This window comes from Leucopleurus acutus (genome assembly GCF_964270905.1).
Source record: "Leucopleurus acutus genome assembly, chromosome: 10".
Classification (NCBI taxonomy): Eukaryota; Metazoa; Chordata; class Mammalia; order Artiodactyla; family Delphinidae; genus Leucopleurus; species Leucopleurus acutus.
The window spans coordinates 48,563,234-48,583,309 of record NC_139153.1 but is presented as its reverse complement, the minus strand read 5'-3'; the positions used below and the strand labels follow the sequence as shown (position 1 = coordinate 48,583,309).

The window sequence follows — 20,076 nt, the reverse complement described above, 5'->3', positions numbered from 1 at the left end:
CAGGCTCAACGGCCATGGCTCACGGGCCCAGCCGCTCCACGGCATGTGGGATCCTCCCGGACCGGGGCACGAACCCGTGTCCCCTGAATCGGCAGGCGGACTCCCAACCACTGCGCCACCAGGGAAGCCCCTGTTTCCGTTTTTCCTTCACACAAATAGTTGCCCACTCTGTGCTCTGTTCTGCACCATGTATTTTCCACTTACCGTTTCTTTTTTTTTACAGCTGCATAGTATTCCACTGGGCATATGAGCCATAATTTAGGTCAACTGTCCCCTGCATGAAGATTATTTCTGATCTCTGGCCATCTCAGGGAATAGCTTATACATACATCACTCTGTCCTACCAGAAGGATACAGTCCTTGACGTGCATTTGCTGACTCAGGGTCTCTGCTCTCATAATTGTGATACATGTCTCCAAAATCCCCACCATGTGGATTGTATCAATTTGTACTTCCATCCGCAGTATGTGAGGGTGCCTATTTTAATTCTCATACCTTTGCCAATACAATGGGTTATCAAACTTAAAAAAAAAAAACTGTTATCATGGACATTTTAAAACATATACAAAAATAATCTGAAAAAGAATAGATATACATATATGTGTATAACTGACTGACTTTGCTGAACACCTGAAACTAACATAACATTGTAAATCAACTATACTTCAATTAAAAAAAAAAAAACGAAAGGTCAGAAGTCCAACTGGCCAAGCAAAAACAAACAAACAAAAAAACCCAAAACAAACCTATATGCAAAAATAGAATAGTTGAATGATCGCCCACGTACTCATGACACAGCTTCAACATTTATCAACTCTTGGCCAACCTTATTTCCTTTGTGCCCCTCCGTCTCTTCCCACCAAGCCCTGCCCTGCCCCTCTAGATTATTTTGAAGAAAATTAACATATCCTATCACTGTGTTTATGACCGCTAACTTTCTGCTCTTTGCCAGTAGGAGGCATGAAAAACTGTTCTGGGTGGTTTGCATTTCCACTTCTTTTATCATGAATGAGGTTAAACATGTTATTTAAGAGCCATTTGTATTTCAGTCTCTATGAATTCTCTCTTCATAGCGTTTCAACACACTCCCCAAATTAGCTGGTGGAGCCTGGGCTGAACCCCTAGCCTTAGGGAAGGGGCCGGGAGGGGAGGCAGAAGTGGAGACCGGAGGGAAGGAGGTGCAGCTGAGAAGAAGAGGGCGAGGGGGCAGAAGGCCCTTCACGGGAGACAGCGGGGCAGCCCTTCTTTCCCCAGGTCCTGTTCCTCCCAACCAGCCTGGGAAAGGCAGAGCAGACCTTCATCATCGTGTGTGACAACTGCCAGATAAAGGAGCTGGTGACCACAGGTGGGCTTGGGTGTGCTCCCAGGGGTGGCCCAGCTGCGCCCGGTCCCCCTTGGGGGTGGGCACACTCAGGGGATGCTGCAGCCTCCAGGGCTCTGGTTTGGGGCCTCTAGCTCTGGTCAGACCTTAGAGACCCAAGCCAGTGTGGCCTTCGGGACTGTCCCAAGGGGCCGTCTAGTGCGAGAGGGATGTAAACCTGGGGGGCAATCTTTTATCGAGTCACTTTGAAACTCACCGCGATCTCCTTTGGGGGACTGCCAGTGACTCACACAGAAACGACCAGGGCACCTGTAGGTTCCTGTACAGTTAGAAGGGGCATCCTGCTGAATTTCCTTAAGGTGCCCTGCTCCTTCCTTCCATCCGTCTGTCTACCATCCACCCAGTTTCACTCACCAGGTATTAATTGAATGCCTGCTACATGCTATGTTATCAAAATCACCTTCTTTTGGTCTGAGGTGACGTGGGGACATGAACCTGCGTGCTGTTGGCTCCCTGTCCCCCTCTGTGCACTTCCCGGGGTCACGATCACGGCGGTTGCATGTGGATGGTGGCTTGGGTCCTGTGACAGCCTTCGGCCACAGAGTCCTGGTTTCAGCCCTAGTGAAACGTCACTACTGTACTTTGTCAGGAATCGGGCAGCTGGTGGCTCTGGATCTGATCTATGTTTCTGGTGAAAAAAGTCAGCCGGAGCCCGGAGAGCTCACAGACTTAACAGCCCAGCACTTCATACGCTTTGAGCCTGAAAACCTTCAGTCCACGGCCAGCAAACTGCTGATTATTAGAAACGCCACGTGAGTGACGCCTGTGAGGGACCCCAGCACACACCCTCCCTCCCTCCCTCCTTCCTCACCTGGCCTGAGGTCCCAGTGAGGCTGGTGGTTCCTTCCAGAGGCCAGGGGGGAATCTGGGCACAAGATGGAAGGATCCAGATTTGCACTGTCCATCATGGTAGCCAGTTGCCACATGTGACTATTTAAATGGAAATCAATTAAAATTAAGTAAAAGTAAAAACTCACTTCCTCCGTGACACCAGCCACATTTTAAGTACTCAGTAGCCGCACGGGAAGCTGGTGGCTATCGTATTAGAGCCGATTTATAAGATGTCGTATTGGACAGTGTTGCTCTAGATCCTCTGGAGCCTCCTTAACCAGGAATAGTTTTCCAGAGGGGTCCTGCCCAGCCCACGAGGAGAAGCCACCCAAGTCCCAGCGTCAGACAGATGATGGCCTGTGGGTTCAGCTCTCACTGCCATTTATTCCCTGACCGTCCTCTGAGCTCCATCATTACACCAGGACAGACCTTGGGGAGCCTCCCGGCCAGGCTGCCCAAGTGACCCAGGCCTTACACAGGCTCTGTCGCCTGGCAGGATGAGTAGTTCTCACCTGCCGTCCCCCTCACCGACACCTGCTGTCAGCAGCACGCCTGGAGTCCCACCCCTTCCACCACCAGGGAGTTGTCACCGCTCCTGTAGGCAGCCAGTGGGCACATATCTTTCTGGCCAGAGTAGTTGTCCTGGGAGGCCATAGCTGGAGAGGCGGAGGGTGGGGTCGATGTGGCAAAAACTCACGCGGTAGAAGATAAGGCAGAAACTTTTCCTGATATCTGGGGGGGGGGGGGGGGGGGGCCTGATGGTTAGAGCATGATTCCCCCGAGTCACTGTGGCTCCAGCCTCCAGCTGCTGTGCGGGGCTGTGCTGGGAGGTCTGCAGACTCCCTGCCCCCCGTGCTGTCCCTTGCCCAGGGGCCCCCAGGCTCCTCCATGGGAAGGGCCTGAAGGCTGACCTGGCCACGTCCTGCTCCTGGGTCGTTTCCTGCTCACTCAGGGAGCAGGGCCAGGCCAGGCCAGGGGTTGGGGGAGCTGATTCTGGCAGAAGTGGGACATGGCCTTGGACCCACTGCCTACTGTCAAGGTCGTCCCCACAGGCACGTGGAGCTGGCCTTCCGCTGGCAGATCGTGAAGCCCAACCTGAGGCCCCTAATGCCTGGAGAAACCTACAGCCCGGACAGCATCAAGTCCCACCCCGACAGGGAGACGGCCTTCTCCATCGCCCCCGACACGGGAGCTCTCGAGCCCCACACGGACCACGAGTTCCTCTTGAGCTTCTCTCCTCGAGAGGTTCGAGTGCGGCCATCTTGGTGGTCACACATGATTGGGTCACGATGTTTTCACCCTCTGTCCCTGTTCTTTGGTGACACTGAAGCCATGGCCGACGCTGCCGAGATCCCTAGCATCCTGCCGAGGCTGGCGCTTAGCTAAGAGCGGGGCCAGTGGCCGGCTTTGGTGTCCAGCTCGTTTTGCCTGGTCCCAACCCTGCACGCCCCATCTGCAGCCAGGGCCTGGGCTCGTTTCCTCGGCTCTGGTGTCTTCCGTGTCTCTACTACATCAAAGGTGTTACCATTCCTGCCCAGCCCACAGAAGCCCCCAGAAAGAGGGAGGTGGGGCTCCCCAGAGTGAGGCTCACACGACCCCCGCTTTCCAACACGAAGCCGTGTGTGTCCCGGGCGAGGGGGGAGTGTGAGGGGGGTGCCCAGGGACCCTTGCTGGTAAGAGAGCAGGCCTGCCTCCCAGCACGCAGCCATCTCACGGCCTCTCCCGGGAGGGTGTGGTGCTTCAGACACACTGCGGGCACTGCCGAGCGAAGCAGCGCTGTGTCTCGTGGAAGACCTCTCTGGGGGCCAGGCCACCGGGAGGAGGGGTGCCTGCCATGGCTCCAGCCTGCCCTGGGGCAGGCTTTTGTCTTCAGGGTGCTGCGTTTGCCTTGCAGCCCAGGGATTTTCACAGCGTGCTCCAGATGGTGCTAGAGGAAGTCCCAGAGCCCGTGAGGTGAGCGGGAACCGGGCCCCTGGCTGAGGGGTACGCAGTTGGGCATGCTGGGACGGAGTGAAGGAGCCCCTGACCCCCGGCAGGCTTTGGCGCGTGGGAGCGCCTTGCTTTGCCCTGGCACCCAGGCCTGGTGCGGGCTCCGCAAGCAGGGAACAGCTCTCTGGACTCACTATCCTGGAACCTTGGAGCTGTGCCCCAGGCTCACGGTTACCGCCGGGCCTCTAGGCTGGTGGCCCCTGGGTGGTGGCGACTAATGAGGGGAGGTTTTGTCCCAAGGCGTCACCTCTGCCAGTGCTTCCCTGAGCAAGCTGTCGGTGGGGGGCCTCCAGTCAGCTGGTGTGGAGATCCTGGCCGACGCTGCTGCAGGGTGGTCCCTGGAGGTGCAGGGAGGGACCCCCGCCCCAGGCCTGTGGTTGAGCTGCCGTCCCAGCCACAGGCATTCATCTGTTTCAGGGCATTGCTGACGCCTCTGATTTCAGGGGGCTGTGGGCAGGGGCCGCTTTCTTTTCACAAGACCAGAGATGGGGGACACGATGGCTCCTAGCTCATGGTGGCTTTGTGTCCAGCTTGCACTTGGAAAACCCGAAGGATCCCTCGTACTCTGTGGATGACGTGATTGTCCTGGAAATCGAGGTGAAAGGCTCAGTGGAACCTTTCCAGGTTCTCTTAGAACCATATGCCCTCATCATCCCCGGGGAGAACTACGTTGGGGTGAACGTGAAGAAGGATTTCAAGGTAGGTGGTTGTCCCTTCCCAGCCTAGGCTGCCCGAGATGGTGCTGAACTTGGGCGCGAGCATGGGGAGGAAGCGGCTGGCGGGGCCAGCTGTGGTGGCCACTGCAGAGAAGCTGAGGCTCTTCCCAGAGCCCCGGAACCCACTTGGTTTGAACAGACGCTGGGCCGGGCACGTCTGTCATTTGTCAGCTTCCCAGCATCCTCCAAACGACAGGACTGTGGCACGCGTTCCTGGGTTTAGGCATCTTTGACCGGTGGTGGCACCCACAAACCCTGCCGTGTGCGTTGGTGCCATCGGGTGGCCGGGATGTAGCTGGGGAGGTGTCGAGAGGACCTCTTGTGAGCCCACAGTCCCGCAGTCCTTTAGCAAGTACAGATCTGACGGGGAGCCCGGCTCGGGGTGTGTCTTTCAGATGTGGAACAACAGCAGATCAGCCATCAGGTACACGTGGGGGAAGATCAGCGACTGCCACATCGTTGAAGTGGAGCCCTGCACGGGGACCATCGGTACTGCAGGGGCCGAGGGGGGGCTGGCTGGGGAAGGAGAGCTCGAGGTGAAAGGGGCCTGTGCAGGGGTCCATAGCCCCCTGATCAGCTCCAGCCGCAGCCTGGCCCTGTGGCGGGTAAGGAGTACGCCAAGGCCAGGTATCTGAGCCCGGCCACAGAGGGGACCTGCCCCTGCTTCCTTTCTCCACGGCTCACCTTTCCTCTCCCTCTCTCAGAGCCCAGCGAGGTGGAGGATTTTCAGTTGAACTTTACCGGGGGTGTCCCCGGCCCGACGAGCCAGAGCCTGCTGTGTGAAATCAAAGACTCCCCCTCACCCGTGGTCTTACACGTCGAGGCGGCCTTTAAGGTGCCTCTGGCGGGGCTGGGCGGCTGGGCGGGCTGGACGGGGAGCCGGGGTAGGGCACAGAGCCCACGGCCCGGCTGGCCGGGTGACGGGCCCCTCTGGGTGCCTCAGGGGCCTGCCCTCGTCATCGACGTCTCAGCCCTTCAGTTTGGTTTGCTGCGCCTGGGGCAGAGAGCCACAAACTCCATCCAGATCCGGAACATCAGCCAGCTCCCGGCTACGTGGTCCATGAAGGAGAGCAGGGTCTGCCTGCAAGAAAGGCAAGAGAGCGTAAGTCCTGCGATGCTGGCTCGTGGTGCCACCCCTCCCCCACCGGAGCCGAGTAACCCACGTGTTGTGTGAGCCGTGGAACTGTTGCTGGTGCCTTCAGAGCGTGGAGGCTGGAGAGGAAACGCCTGCCTGGTGACCTTTGCCTCGCAGAGTCCCCCATCCCCTGTCTCTAGGCAGTCGGGGTCCTTTCTACAGCAGAACTTAACCCCGAACTGGATTTTCCTGTTCCTTTCAGAGCAGCCAGAGTCAGGAAGAAAACAGGCAGCTGAGCTGGGCGGGAAGCTTCCAAAAGGCCCCCGGGGAGGGGCAGGCCGTGGGGCTCCCTGCAGAGGTTCCCAGCCTGCTTGCAGTTTTGAGTACCTGCCACCAGGTGGTGAGCTTGCCGCCCAAACCAAAAGGCTCCGAAAGGCAAATCATTTCCACTCAAACAGCACTTTTCCTTTTACTCTAAAAATAGAAAATATTAAAAGTGGCTAAGCATCGTCATCATTACATTTAAATTATGGCATCATGTTTTGTTTTGGTTTTTTATAAATTTATATTTGGCTGTGTTGGGTCTTCGTTGCTGCGCGCTGGGCTTTCTCTAGTTGCTGCGAGCGGGGGCCACCTCTTCGTAGCGGGCCACCTCTTCGTAGCGGTGTGCGGACTTCACATTGCGAATGCATTGCGGTGGCTTCTCTTGTTGCGGAGCACGGGTTCTAGGCGTGCGGGCTTCAGTAGTTGTGGCACATGGGCTCAGTAGTTGTGGCATGCGGGCTCTAGAGCTCAGGCTCAGTAGTTGTGGCGCTCAGGTTTAGTTGCTCTGCAGGGATCGAACCCGTGACCCCTGCATTGGCAGGTAGATTCTTAACCACTGTGCCATCAGGGAAGCCCATGGCATCATGTTTAAATACCATGTTCGGGGAATTCTCTGGTGGTCCAGTGGTTAGGACTCAGGTGCGTTCACTGCCGGGGCCTGGGTTTGATCCCTGGTCAGGGAACTAAGATCCCGCAAGCTGCGTGGCACAGCCAAAAAAATATATATATATATATGTTTCAATTTTATTTTTATTTATTTATTTATGGCTGTGTTGGGTCTTTGTTTCTGTGTGAGGGCTTTCTCTAGTTGCGGCAAGCGGGGACCACTCTTCATCGCGGTGCGCAGGCCTGTCACTATCGCGGCCTCTCTTGTTGCGGAGCACAGGCTCCAGACGTGCAGGCTCAGTAATGGTGGCTCACGGGCCTAGTTCCTCCGCGGCATGTGCGATCTTCCTAGACCAGTGCTCGAACCCGTGTCCCCTGCATTGGCAGGCAGATTCTCAACCACTGCGCCACCAGGGAAGCCCTATGTTCAACCTTGAACAAGCCTAAGCCACACCAGCAGGCAGCTAGCTATAAACCACTGGCTCACCATGCCCACCCTTCCCACGTGGTGACTGTAGCTCCGTCGGAGCAGCTGCTGCACGTGTGAGACTCTGGCCAGGTCTGTCTGGTGAAAGCACCCTCCCTCCCCAGGTCCCCCATCCTGCAGCCCACTTCCGTTGTTGGTCAGAGGGCCGCACACTTTTTCTTCCACATTCAGGAGCTGAGGAAAGAGAGTCACAGCCACACATACATCTTATTTGCCAATGCACCTTCCCTTCTCCAGGACTTTTCCTTTCCACTTGAAAGCCATTCTCCTTTACCTGGTGGCCTCGCTTCTCCACTAGGCACCCTGAAACTTAGAAGTTATGACAGTTCGCATCGAATTGGCCAACACCATTGCCAAGAAACATTGCCATGTGGTCTGTTCCACAGGCTTGGAGTTAGCACTGGCCCCCCCAGGGCTCACTGGTCACACTGCTTGGACCATGGAACCACAGAGGCTGGCGCTGGGACTGCGGGCAGGGTGCTATCAGTAACCTTTTCTTCAAATGAAACCTTCAGCAGAAGCCCAAGATCTAGAATAGAGTATGACTGTTCTTGGCTCCCAGAGGCCTCCTTGTCAGGCATCCCTGCCCCACCCTGCCACTCCCCACATCCCACTTCCCTGCCCTAGGACTTCTGAGCAACCCCTGGGATTTCCCAGAGCGAAGTTGGAAACTTACGGACCTCAGCCAACCTTGTCACTTGATAGAGGAGAAACAGGGAGGGACAGGGGCTTCCCTGGGGCCACACAGCTAATAGGTGGCAGAATCGTATCAGATCCAAGTTCTCTGATTCCCAGTCTGTGTTTTTCTCCCATAGTGAAGAGTAACTACATTTTACAGTTGAAGTGATTGTCAGTTTCACAGTACATTAAGATTTATGTCCTAATCGAAGCTGGTAGCAGTCCTGTCTCTACAGTTCTCTGTGCTGTGTTCTTGTGAGCTCTCAAAAATAATGTTGAGATTTGGGGTTTGTAGATGTCCCCAGGCCAGGGGACCCAGAAGCCCAGACCCAGACCATAGCCCCCCCGCCCCCCACGCACGCACCCACCAGGCTGCGAAGGAGAGGCACGTGAGGAGCAACGGGCAAGGAAGGCAGAGGGCTCTTTCCTTACCGGCAGAGCTTGGGCCCAGCCAGGCCTCCTGAGACGCAGGCCAGCCCACCCTCCCTCCAGTGCCAGGGCGGCGGAACCTCTGAGTGAGAGGGCACAGAGCCCAAGATAGCACAGCACGGCGGCCAGGGTGGAGGTGGGGTGGGACCGGGCAGGGGCGGCCAGGTCCCCCTGCAGGCACGTGCCTTGCACTCCTTCATGGCCCTGGTCTCAAGGAAGGAAGAGACCAAAGAGGAGTAACCTCCCTCCTGGTTGTAAGCTTTCAACGTCCAGTGACACCCCGACTAGCCAGTGCGGCCCCTCTGGGGCCCCGGGGCCGCGCAGTCAGGCTGGTGCTCCTGGCCTCAGCCTGGACAGGAAGAGGGGCACTCTTCTCCCCAAGCCTCTTCCTTTCCCTTTTAGTGCCTGGTAGAGGGCAGGGGATGGACATGTTGGGTGAGTGGGAACTAGCCTGCAGTGGGGCTGAGTGAGGCGAGGGTGTGACGGGGTGGGGCAGAGACCACGGGGGTGTGTTACTGAACCAAGCTTGGGTCCGCTTGCCCACGTGCAGTAAAGCCCATCTACGGACACCAGGTTGTGGTGAAGGAAGGTGTAGTGTTTAAGGTGCCAGACAAGGAGACTAGGTGGCTCGTGCTCAAAAACCTCAAACTTCCCGAAGGGTTTCAGCAAAACACTTTTGAAGGCCAGGTGAGGGAGGTGGATCATAGCGTGCGTGCTCAGTTCGTGCACAGTTCTCTGCTTGGGGATGGTGAGGTAACAGGGCAGTGTCACAGGGGTTCACGTTATCAATCCTCAGGCTCCGGTAGGTCCGGCGACTACGTGCTCATGGTCATCAAGTAGTTAATTTCTTCCATTTGGTGGTGGTTTTAGCGTCTGTAAAACAGCTTAGGAAACGTGCAGCGGATACTGTCATCTCGGTGCTTCAGAGAGGAGCTACAGCAGAGGCTATGGGGAGGGGTCTGTACCAGGAAGGCACAGTTACAGGTGCAAAGGGCAAATCTGTGGCCACATGGAAGCTTGTCCCCTAGTTTGGGGGCTTGGTGGCTTTCCTTACTTGAAGCCGACAGTTCCTGACGCGCGCCTGCGCAGCAGGGCGGGCAGACCTCTCAGAGCCACCACGCCGAGGGCGACTCCCTCTGCCTTCCACCTCCTTTCCTTGGAGACTCAGTTTTCATCCTCTTCGTTCTGAGCTCTTGCTCGGCTGTGTTCCCCCACCCGCTTGCCTCCTTCCGCATCCTAGAAGCGCTCGGGGGAGGGGGTGGGGGCAGCTTGGGGGCAACCCTGGTTGTTCATGGCCAGCACCCAGTTCTGCAGTTCCATGTGTCCCCACTCCTCGTCCTTCTCCCCATCAGGTGTCTCCCTTCGTCATCGAGCCGTCCAGTGGCCAAGTTCAGCCGCTGGGGGAGTGCAGAGTGAGCATCACGTTGGAGGCCCGGCACTGCCAGTGTCTGCAGACTGTCCTGAAGCTGGAGGTGGTAAACGGGACCTGCAGGTAAGGGGGTGGGGAGGGAGCCAGTACGACACACTCTTTGCATATTCGTGGCATATTTATTTATATTGTGTGTAGTTACGTATTTGTCTATAGACGTTTCAGAATTTAAAGGTCTTGATATGTGTTTATTCTATGAAGTTTGGAAATTACAGAAAAGAAAATGATCCATAATCTATTACCTGGAGATCACTCACTAGTAATATTATGGGGTATATATATCCTTCTAGTGTATATATGCGAAAGGAATATACATTAATGCAACCACTTTGGACAACACTTTATTGTTACCTAATAAGGGTAACAATACCCTTGGTCCAGCATCAGTCCTTCTGGATATAATCCCAGACTTACACGTGTGCAGTGGGAGCCGTGTGCTCATGCTGGAAGGCTCATAGCTGGACTGTTCATGACAGTGAAAAACTGGAAACAGCTGACGTTCATCAACAGGAGAATGGATGCAAAATAACTGTGGCAGATTTTCTCTTTTATTGAAATGCAGTTGACATGTCACTAAGTTTTAAGTTGTACAGCATACTGACCTGATTCATTTATATATTGCAGCATGATTTCCATTGTAGCGTTAGCTTACACCTCCATCACTTCACCTAATTATCATTTCATTTTTGTGGTGGGAATAATCAAGTCTCCCAGCAGATTTGATGTATATAATACAGTATTGGTATCCATAAGCACCATACTTCACATTAGATCTGCAGGACCCATTCACCTACTAGTTGCAAGTTTGTACCCTTAAACAGCATCTTTCCAGGTGCTGGGCACCCCCAGCCCCTGGTAACCACCATCCTACTCTCTGTTTCCACGAACTTGGCTTTTTTAGATTCTGCATATAAGTGAGATATTACAGTATTTGTCTCTGTCTGACTTATCTCACTTGGCGTAATGTTCTCAAGGTCCATCCATGTTGTCGCAAATGGCAGGATTTCCTTCTTTCTCATGGCTGAGTAGTGTTCCATTGTATGCATATACCACATCGTCTTCATCCATCAGTCTGTTGACAGACAGTTAGGGTGCTCCATACCTTGGCTGTTGTGAATAATACCGTAAACATGGGGGTGCAAATATCTCTTTGATATCCTGTTTTCACTTCCTTTGGATATATACCCAGAAGTGGAATTGCTGGGTCAGGTGGTAGTTCTCTTTTTAATATTTTGAGGAACCTTCATACTTCTTCTGTGGTGGCTGAACCAATTTATATTCCTACCAATGGTGTACAAGGGTTCCCTTTTCTCCACATCCTCACCAACACTTGTCATCTTTTGTCTTCTTGAAGATAGCTGCTCTGACAGGTGTGAGGTGATATCTCGTTGTGTTTTTTTTTTTTTTTTTCGCGGTACGCGGGCCTCTCGCTGCTGTGGCCTCTCCTGTTGCGGAGCACAGGCTCCGGACGCGCAGGCTCAGCGGCCATGGCTCACGGGCCCAGCCACTCCGCGGCATGTGGGATCTTCCCGGACCGGGGCACGAACCCGTGTCCCCTGCATCGGCAGGCGGACTCCCAACCACTGCGCCACCAGGGAAGCCCCTCATTGTGGTTTTGATTTGCATTTCCCTGATGATTAGTGTTGCTGAGCATCTCTTCGTGCACCTATTGGCCATTTGGATGTCTTCTTTGGAAAAATGTCTAGTTCCTCTGCCCATTTTTTAATTTGATTTGTTTGGCTTTTTGCTGTTGAGTTGTATGAGTTCTTTATATATTTTGGATATTAACCCCTTATCAGATATGTGTTATTGCTGACTGAAAAGAAAAAAGCACAACCTAAAAGTTGAGAATTATGTTTTATTCTGGGACCTTACTGAGGACTATAGTCCAGAAAACAGCCTCTCAGCTAGCTCTGAGGTAAGGGAGGAGCCAGAATATATGGGAGTTTTTGCTGAAACAAAACAAAACAAAACAAAACAAAAACAACATACAGGGGAACATCAAAAGATTACTGCTAATCACAAGAAACAGACATCTCAAGTTAATGATTTTAGTGCTTTTCTGTGTATGGGAAGATGCAAGATTCTGGGCTTATTGAAATCATTCCTTTAATATGCATCTTAACTATGTATGGCTGGTACCCTGTCTCTCTCCATCCTGAATTCCCCTCAGGGTGCACTGGTGGAGGCAGGTGCAGTAACTGCTGGCTTGATGGTTGCAACATCCTTTGTTTACTGAAATGGCAGGCAGCATTCTTTGTCCACAGTGTGCAAATACTTTCTCCCATTTGGTAGGTTGTCTTTTCACTTTGTTCATTGCTTCTTTTGCTTTGCAGAAGCTTTTTAGTTTGATGTAGTCTCACTTATTTTTTTTTTTTAATTATTTTATTTTGGCTGTGCTGGGTCTTCGTTGCAGCGCACTGGCTTCTCTGGTTGCGGCGTGCAGGCTTCTCTAGTTGTGGTGGGAGGGCTCTAGAGCACGGGCTCAGTAGTTGGCAGCACGCAGGCTTAGTTGTGGTATGTGGGATCTCAGTTCCCCGACCAGGGATTGAACCTGGGCCCCCTGCATTGGGAGCATGGAGTCTTAACCACTGGGCCACCAGGGAAGTCCCTCTCACTTGTTTATTTTTGCTCTTATTGTTTTTTGTACTTTTGGTGTCAAATCCAAAAAAGCATCCCCAAGACTGATGTTGAGGAGCTTCTTCCCTGTGTTTTCTTCTAGGTGTTTTATAGTATCAGATCTTATGTTTATGACTTCGAGCCATTTCAAGGTAATTTTTGTGAGTGGTGTACGATAGGGGTTCAATTTCATTTTTCTACATGTGGTTACCCAGTTTTCCCAACACCATTTGTTGAAGAGACTGTCCTTTCCCAGGACATTTTCCCAGGTGTTCATTTTTTAAAAATTGAAGTATAGTTAATTTACAATGTTGTGTTAGTTTCAAGTGCACAGCAAAGTGATTCAGTTATACATACACATAATATATTCTTTTTCAGATTCTTTTCCATTATATGTTATTACAAGTTATTGCCTATAGTTTCCTGTGCTGTACAGTAGGTTCTTGTTGTTTACCTGTTTTATATATAGTAGTGTGTATATGTTAATCCCAAACTCCTAATTTATCTCTCTCCACCCCTGCGCCACTATCCCCTTTGGTAACCATAAGTTTGTTTTCTATGTCTGTGAGTCTGTGTCTGCTTTGTAAATAACTTTATTTGTATCCTTTTTTTTAGATTCCACATATAAGTGATATCATATGATATTTGTCTTTCTCTGTCTGACTTACTTCACTTAATATGATAATCTTGGGCATTCCCTGGCAGTCCAGTGGTTGGGACTTGGCGCTTTCACTGCTGGGGCCCGGGTTCAGCCCCTGGTTGGGGAACTAATATCCCACAAGCAGTGCAGCGCAGCCAAAAATGAAAAAAAAAAAAAAAAAGAACTCTCTAGGGCCATTCATGTTGCTGCAAATGGCATTATTTCATTCACTTTTTTATGACTGAGTATTATTTCATTGTGTATATGTACCACATCTTCTTTATCCATTCATCTGTTGATGTACATTTTGGTTGCTTCCATGACTTGGCTATTGTAAATAGCGCTGCAGTGAACATCAGGGTGCATGTATCTTTTTGAATTATGATTTTTCTCTGGATATATGCCCAGGAATGAGATTGTAGGATCATATTTTAATGCTATTTTTAGTTTTTTAAGGAAGCTCTGTACAGTTCTCCAAAACGGTTGAACCAATTTACATTCCTACCAACAGTGTAGGAAGGTTCCCTTTTCTCCACAACCTCTCTAGCATTTATTATTTGTAGACTTTTTGATGACGGTCATTCTGACTGATATGAGGTGATACCTCATTGTAGTTCTCATTAGCATTTCTCTAATAATTAGTGATGTTGAGCATCTTTTCACGTGCCCATTGGCCATCTGTATGTCTTCTTAGGAGAAATGTCTGTTTAGGGTATTCTTTTTTTTTTTAATTTTTTAACAAATTTATTTATTTATTTATTTATTTTTGGTTGCGTTGGGTCTTCGTTGCTGCATGCAGGCTTTCTCTAGTTGTGGCGTGCGGGGGCTACTCTTTGTTGCAGTACGCGGGCTTCTTATTGCAGTGGCTTCTCTTGTTGCGGAGCACAGGCTCTAGGCATGTGGGCTCAGTAGTTGTGGCTCATGGGCTCTAGAGCACAGGCTCAGTAGTTGTGGCACACAGGCTTAGTTGCTCCATGGCATGTGGGATCTTCCCGGACCAGGGCTCGAACCCGTGTACCCTGCATTGGCAGGCAGATTCTTAACCACTGCGCCACCAGGGAAGTCCCTGTTTAGGGTATTCTTGGCTCTCTTGTCAAATATTAGTTGAGTGTATACATGGCATTTTTAAATGAGCGAATACCGTTGTATTCTGGGAGGAACACACTGGAGATTTCAAAGGTTATTAGTGATATTCCCTCTCTCACTCCCTACTTTCCTTCCTTCCTTCCTTTCTCATGGAAAATTTCTTACGTATATAAAAATAGTATAGTATAATGAACCCCTGTGTATCCATCATCTACTTTCAGTAATTATCAAATCACGACAAATACTGCTTCATCCACATGCCTCATCCATTTCTCCCCCCAGCCCTTCTCAAACTATTTTGAAGCATAATATTCATTTTCTTAAGTTGACTGATGGTAACATTTTGTTTCTTAAGCTAGGCGGGGGTGGTACACAGTTGTTCTTTTTATTATTATTCTTTAAACTGTATATTTGTTTTGTAGTCATTTCTGCACGTATTTTGTTATAAAAACTTTAACTGCTCACTTTAAATCTTCATGACTACTTGAATTATCCTCCAAAGAGAATGTGCCATTTTATACTTCCACCTCCAGGGTATGAGACGCCCATCACCCCAGACTGTCACAGTGACAGATATTCTCAGACTTTGGGTACTTGGACCAGCAACAGGGGGGAAAGTACCAGCAATGTCTCATTCAAATGTGCTCTTCTACAGCTAACGTTATGGGTCTAAGTATGAGTCTTTTCAAAGCCACCGGTAATTGCATGGTTCTTCATAGTCCTTAAATAAGAGGGTTAAGTCTGTCTTCTCCTCAGGCAGAATGAATAGCTTTTATTCAGTCTCTGCTTATTTCCTTTCTCTTCTTATCTCTGTTCTTTCTTCTTAAAGGACCTTGTATTAATCAGAATGTTTACAGTTGCAAGTGAGGGAAACACATCAATTTAGGCAAAAAGGGGGAACCGTTGGCTCATGTACCCGGGCATTCCTGCCCTACTGAATCCAGGGCTCCAGCCTCTTCCTTTGTCTGGTCTTCTAATTCTCTCTCATTGTCTGCCCTCCTTCCCTCTCCTGCACCCACCCCATCCTTCAACTCTGCTTCTCTCTCTTTGTTGGCCTTTCTCTCCCCTATTGGCAGGGGCCCTTGGCCACAATGCCCCAGGGAAGGGGGCCACTTAGAGTTCCAGGCTCACACACTCCCAGCTTAATAACCTCTGTGAAAAATGAAATCAGCTTTCTCCAGAGATACACTCTGAATGGATCTCTTTGGTCACCTCCCCTCACAGGCCCTACCTCCCCGTGGCAGGGGGCAAGGATCCAGCTCTAGAAGAGGCAGGTGGGAAAGCTTGCTGGACAGTAAAAACAATAGCTACCACAGTCCACCACAAACCTGCTGGATCTATACTGCATGAGTTTAACCATTTTCCTCATATTTTCCATCTCTTGGGGTTTTTCTCCTCACTCAGGGATATGCCCTTGGCCCTGCAGGTCACTAATTAAGTCTCTGGTGGATACCCTTGTTTTAGCAATCATGCTTTTCAATTTCAAGCTTTTTTTTTTTTTTTTTTTTATGAATTGTTCCTTTTCTGTAGTCATCTGTTATTGTCTTATGGATGCAACAGCCTCTCAGATTACCCCGAGGAAACTAATTTTAGTTTCCTCAGATTCTGGTTTGGAATCTTTCTTCGCTTTTTGGGTTTCTTTCTACATCTAATAATCCTTGGCTGCCCATTCCTGTTCTGAAGGAGGAAGTTGATTTGCATAAGGAGCCGGTGGTGTCAGTTTCCTCTGAGTATGTGGGTGTAGGTGTGGATGGAGTCCTCCTCCCAGGACTGAGTGTGTGTGAGTGTGTGTGAGTACCCTCAGAGCAGACAGCTTCCTGAATCCCATAAAGGAAGGGGCCTTTGGGGAAAACAGCCCAAGACAAACAGTTGAGGAAACCCACACTGGCCAGCTACACGAATCAGTCCCTTCCTTCCTTCATAAATAGGATCTTTTTGGTCGTTTTCCCTCAGAGACAGTTGAGAAGCCCAGTGTTCCTGCAGGATCTGCTGTGACCTCTCTTCAGGGCCACGCCCACATTCTTCGCTGCGGGTCGGGTAAATCCTGCTGCAGGATTTACCAGTCTTCTGTGTGATGCCTGAGCTCTGGGAGCCAGTATAGCTGAACCCTCCAGGATAATCTCCCAGCGCTCCTTTAGTTACCTCCCCTGCTCTTTCCCCACAGCCCACTCTGCCTTGTGATGCCTCTCACTCCACTGTTACGGAATCTCTGCTTGGCCTTCTCCAGGGGTCTTAAGTAATAGTTTTGTTCTCCACTGTTTTATCAGTTAATCTGATTACAGCCTTTCTTTTAATTTTTTTCTCATTGGGATAGCATTATATTTACTTTATTTAAAAATTTTCACAAATTATGCATAATGTTAACATAGTGTATCTTATTATAATAATGATATATGGGGCAAATATAATAGTTGCCAGTCGGGACCCACTCTCCATCCTTCTCCACCCTGCTCTCCTATTTCTCCTCTTCCTCAACAACACTTGTTACAATCTGTCGTTCAATGGTACTCATCCTGGTGTGTGTGAAGTGATATTTCACTGAGGATTTGATTTGAGTTTTCCTGACGGCAAATGATGTTTAGCATCTTTCATATGCTTCTTGGTTATCTGTAGATCCTCTTTGGAGAACTATCTCTTGAATTCTGTGCCCGTTTAAAAAAAATAAGGTTATTTGTCTTTTTATTATTGAGATGCAAGTGTTCCTTTTTTTTTTTGAAATGGAAGTGTTGTTCTTTATATATATTCTTGATACATGTCTATTATTAGGTATATGATTTTCAAATATTTTCTCCCACTCTGAGAATTGTCCTTTTACTTTCTTGATGGTATGTATACTCTGAAGCACAAAAGTTTTAAATTTTGGTGAATTCCAGTTTATGTATTTTTCTCTTTTGTTGCTCATGCTTTTGGTGTTATATCTAAGAAACCATTGCCTAATGTCACAAATATTTACTCACATGTTTTCTTCTGAGAGTTTTATAGTTTTAGTTCTTATTCTTAGGTCTCTGATCCGTTTTGAGTTAGTTTTTGTGTATGGTGTGAGAAAAGAATCCAGGTTCATTCTTTTCCAACTAGATAATCAGTTGTCTCAGTACGGTTTCTTAAAAAGACTTTTCTTTATCCATTGCATTGTCTTGGCACCCTTTGTCAAAAATCAGTTGACTGTAAACATGAGAGTTTACTTATGGACTGTCAGTTCTGTTCCATTGATCTATAGGTCTGTTCTTATGCCATATCAACACTGTTTTGATTAATGTGGCTTTATAGTAAGTTTTGAAATCAGGAAGTATGAATTCTCCAACTTTGTTTTTCTTTCTCAAGATTGTTTTGGCTATTCTGGGTTCTTTGAATTTCTGTATGAATTTTAGGACCAGCTTATCACTTTCTGCAAAGAGGCAGCTGGGATTTTAATAGGGAGTGTGTTGAATCTGCCAATCAGTTTGGGGAGTATTGCCATCCTGACAATATTAAGTCTTCCCATTCTTGAACATGAAATGTCTTTCCATTTATTTAGGTCTTTTCATTTCTTTCAGTGAGGTTTTCAGTGTACAAGTCTTGTGCTTTTTTTGTTAAATTTATTCCTAAGTATTGTATCATTTTTGATGCTTTTGGAAATGGACTTTTCTTAATCACATTTTATTATTATTCATTGTTAATGTGTAGAAATACAAATAGTTTTTTGTATATTGACCTTGTATCCTACAACCTTGCTGAACACATTACTTCCAATAGTTTTCTAAATAGAAGATCATGTCGTCTGCATTTAGAGATAATTTTACATCCTCCTTTCCGTTTTTTTCCTTTAAAATTTTTATTTATTTATTTATTTTTTGGCTGTGTTGGGTGTTCGTTGCTGTGCATGGGCTTTCTCTAGTTGTGGCGAGCGGGGGCTACTCTTCGTTGTGGTGCGTGGGCTTCTCATTGCGGTGGCTTCTCTTGTTGTGGAGCATGGGCTCTAGGGCGCATGGGCTTCAGTAGTTGTGGTGTGCAGGCTCAGCAGTTGTGGCTTGCGGACTCTAGAGCACAGGCTCAGTAGTTGTGGTGCATGGGCTTAGTTGCTGTGTAGCATGTGGGATCTTCCCGGACCAGGGCTCGAACCCATGTCCCCTGCATTGGCAGGCAGATTCTTAACCACTGAGCCACGAGGTAAGTCCCTACATCTTCCTTTCCAATCTGGATGCCTTTCCTTTCTATTTCCTGCCTAATGGACCTAATGATACTCCAGTACAGTGTTGAATGAAAGTGGCAAGGTTGGATGTCCTTGCCTTGTTTCTGATCTTAAAAGGAAAACATTGTCTTTCACCTTTAAGTATATTAGCTGTAGGCTTTTTGTAGATGTCCTTTATCAGGTTGTGGAAGTTCCCTTCTATTCCTAGTTTGCTGATTGTTTTTCTCATGAAAGAACGTTTCATTGAATGTTTCATTGAATGTTTTTTCAGCGTCTTTTGAAATAATCATGCCATTTTTGTCCTTTTTAAAATTAATGTGGTGTTTTTCACTAATTTTTGCATATTCAACCAAAAATTTTATTTCTTATTTGACCTATTGTTTATTTAGGAGTGTGTTGTTTAATTTACACGTATTTTTGTTTCCCAAATTATTTTCTGTTGTTGATTTTTAATTTGATTCTCTTGTTGTTGGAGAACATACTTTGTATAATTTCAGCCTTTTAAATCTGAGGCTTGTTGTATGAGCTATCTTATGGTCTGTTCTAGAGAATATTCCATGTACACATAGGAAACATTTTGCTGTTGCTGGATAGAGTGTTATATAGAGGTCTGTTTGGTTTATAGTGTTAAGTCTTCTATTTCCTGTTCATCTTCTGCTTAGTTGTTCTGTCCACTATTTAAAATGAGGTATTGAAATCTCTAATCATTATTTTGGAATTGTCAGTTTCTCCCTTCAGTCCTGTCGTTTTTTGCTTCATGTATTTTGTAACACTGTTGTTAGACATGTGTATTTATAATTGTGATGTCTTCCTGATGGATTGATCTTTTTATAATTATAAAATACCCTTCTTTGTCTCTAGTAACAATTTTTGTCCTAAAGTCTATTTCATCTCACATTAAAATAGCTACAATAGCTCTCTTTTGGGTACTGTTTGCAGTATATTTTTCCATCCTTTTTCTTTCGGCATATTTGTGTCTTTGAATCTAAGGTGTCTCTTGCAGACAGTATACAGTGGGATCATTTTTTTAAATACATTTTGCCAATCTCTATCTTTTGTTTGGCTTTTGAATCTATGACCTATCTCAGTCTCGTTCTGTGGCTATAAAAAGATAGCATGATAACTGCAATTAAACCTCATTTTCAAATGTATTTTACAGCTCTTTATGGGGACAAGTCTTTTCTTCCTTGATATTCTTGAAGATTGCCAAGCTGGCCAAGATGGTAAAGGTTTTTTTCTCTTTTGGAAAAATCCTTAATTATTGAACAAAGTGAACAGCACTCAGAAATTTATGGCCAAAAAAAAAAAAATGGGGGTGGGGAGGAGGTTAAAAAAAAAGAAGATAGCATGAGACATCCTTGTAATGGAACCGTTCTGTGTCTTGACTGTGGTGGTGTCATGCGTATCTGCATGTGATAAAATTGCGTAGAAGTAAATACATACAAACGAGTCCACGTAAACCTGATGGGGTCTGAATAAGATTGCTGGATTGTATCCGTCTTGGTCTCCTGCTTGTGACATTGTGCTATAGTTAGGTGAGATGTTACTATTGGGAAATTGGGTGAAGAGTATATTGGATCCCTTTGTATTTTTTTTTGTTACAGCTGCATGTGAATCT

The 20,076-nt window shown here is 48.3% G+C and overlaps 1 protein-coding gene across 1 annotated transcript in view; it reads left to right on the top strand.

The window, feature by feature from the left end:
* Positions 1-20,076, top strand: part of DLEC1 (DLEC1 cilia and flagella associated protein) — a gene marked incomplete at its 5' end in the record, with an annotated part of 91,786 nt that overhangs the window by 58,057 nt on the left and 13,653 nt on the right. Inside the window, 9 exons of the mRNA XM_082848453.1 lie at positions 1,255-1,345; positions 1,971-2,133; positions 3,265-3,457; positions 4,107-4,165; positions 4,732-4,900; positions 5,313-5,406; positions 5,622-5,752; positions 5,861-6,019; positions 9,869-10,008. Of these exons, the coding sequence (XP_082704579.1) occupies positions 1,255-1,345; positions 1,971-2,133; positions 3,265-3,457; positions 4,107-4,165; positions 4,732-4,900; positions 5,313-5,406; positions 5,622-5,752; positions 5,861-6,019; positions 9,869-10,008 (1,199 nt within the window). The remainder of the gene's footprint in view (positions 1-1,254; positions 1,346-1,970; positions 2,134-3,264; positions 3,458-4,106; positions 4,166-4,731; positions 4,901-5,312; positions 5,407-5,621; positions 5,753-5,860; positions 6,020-9,868; positions 10,009-20,076) is intronic.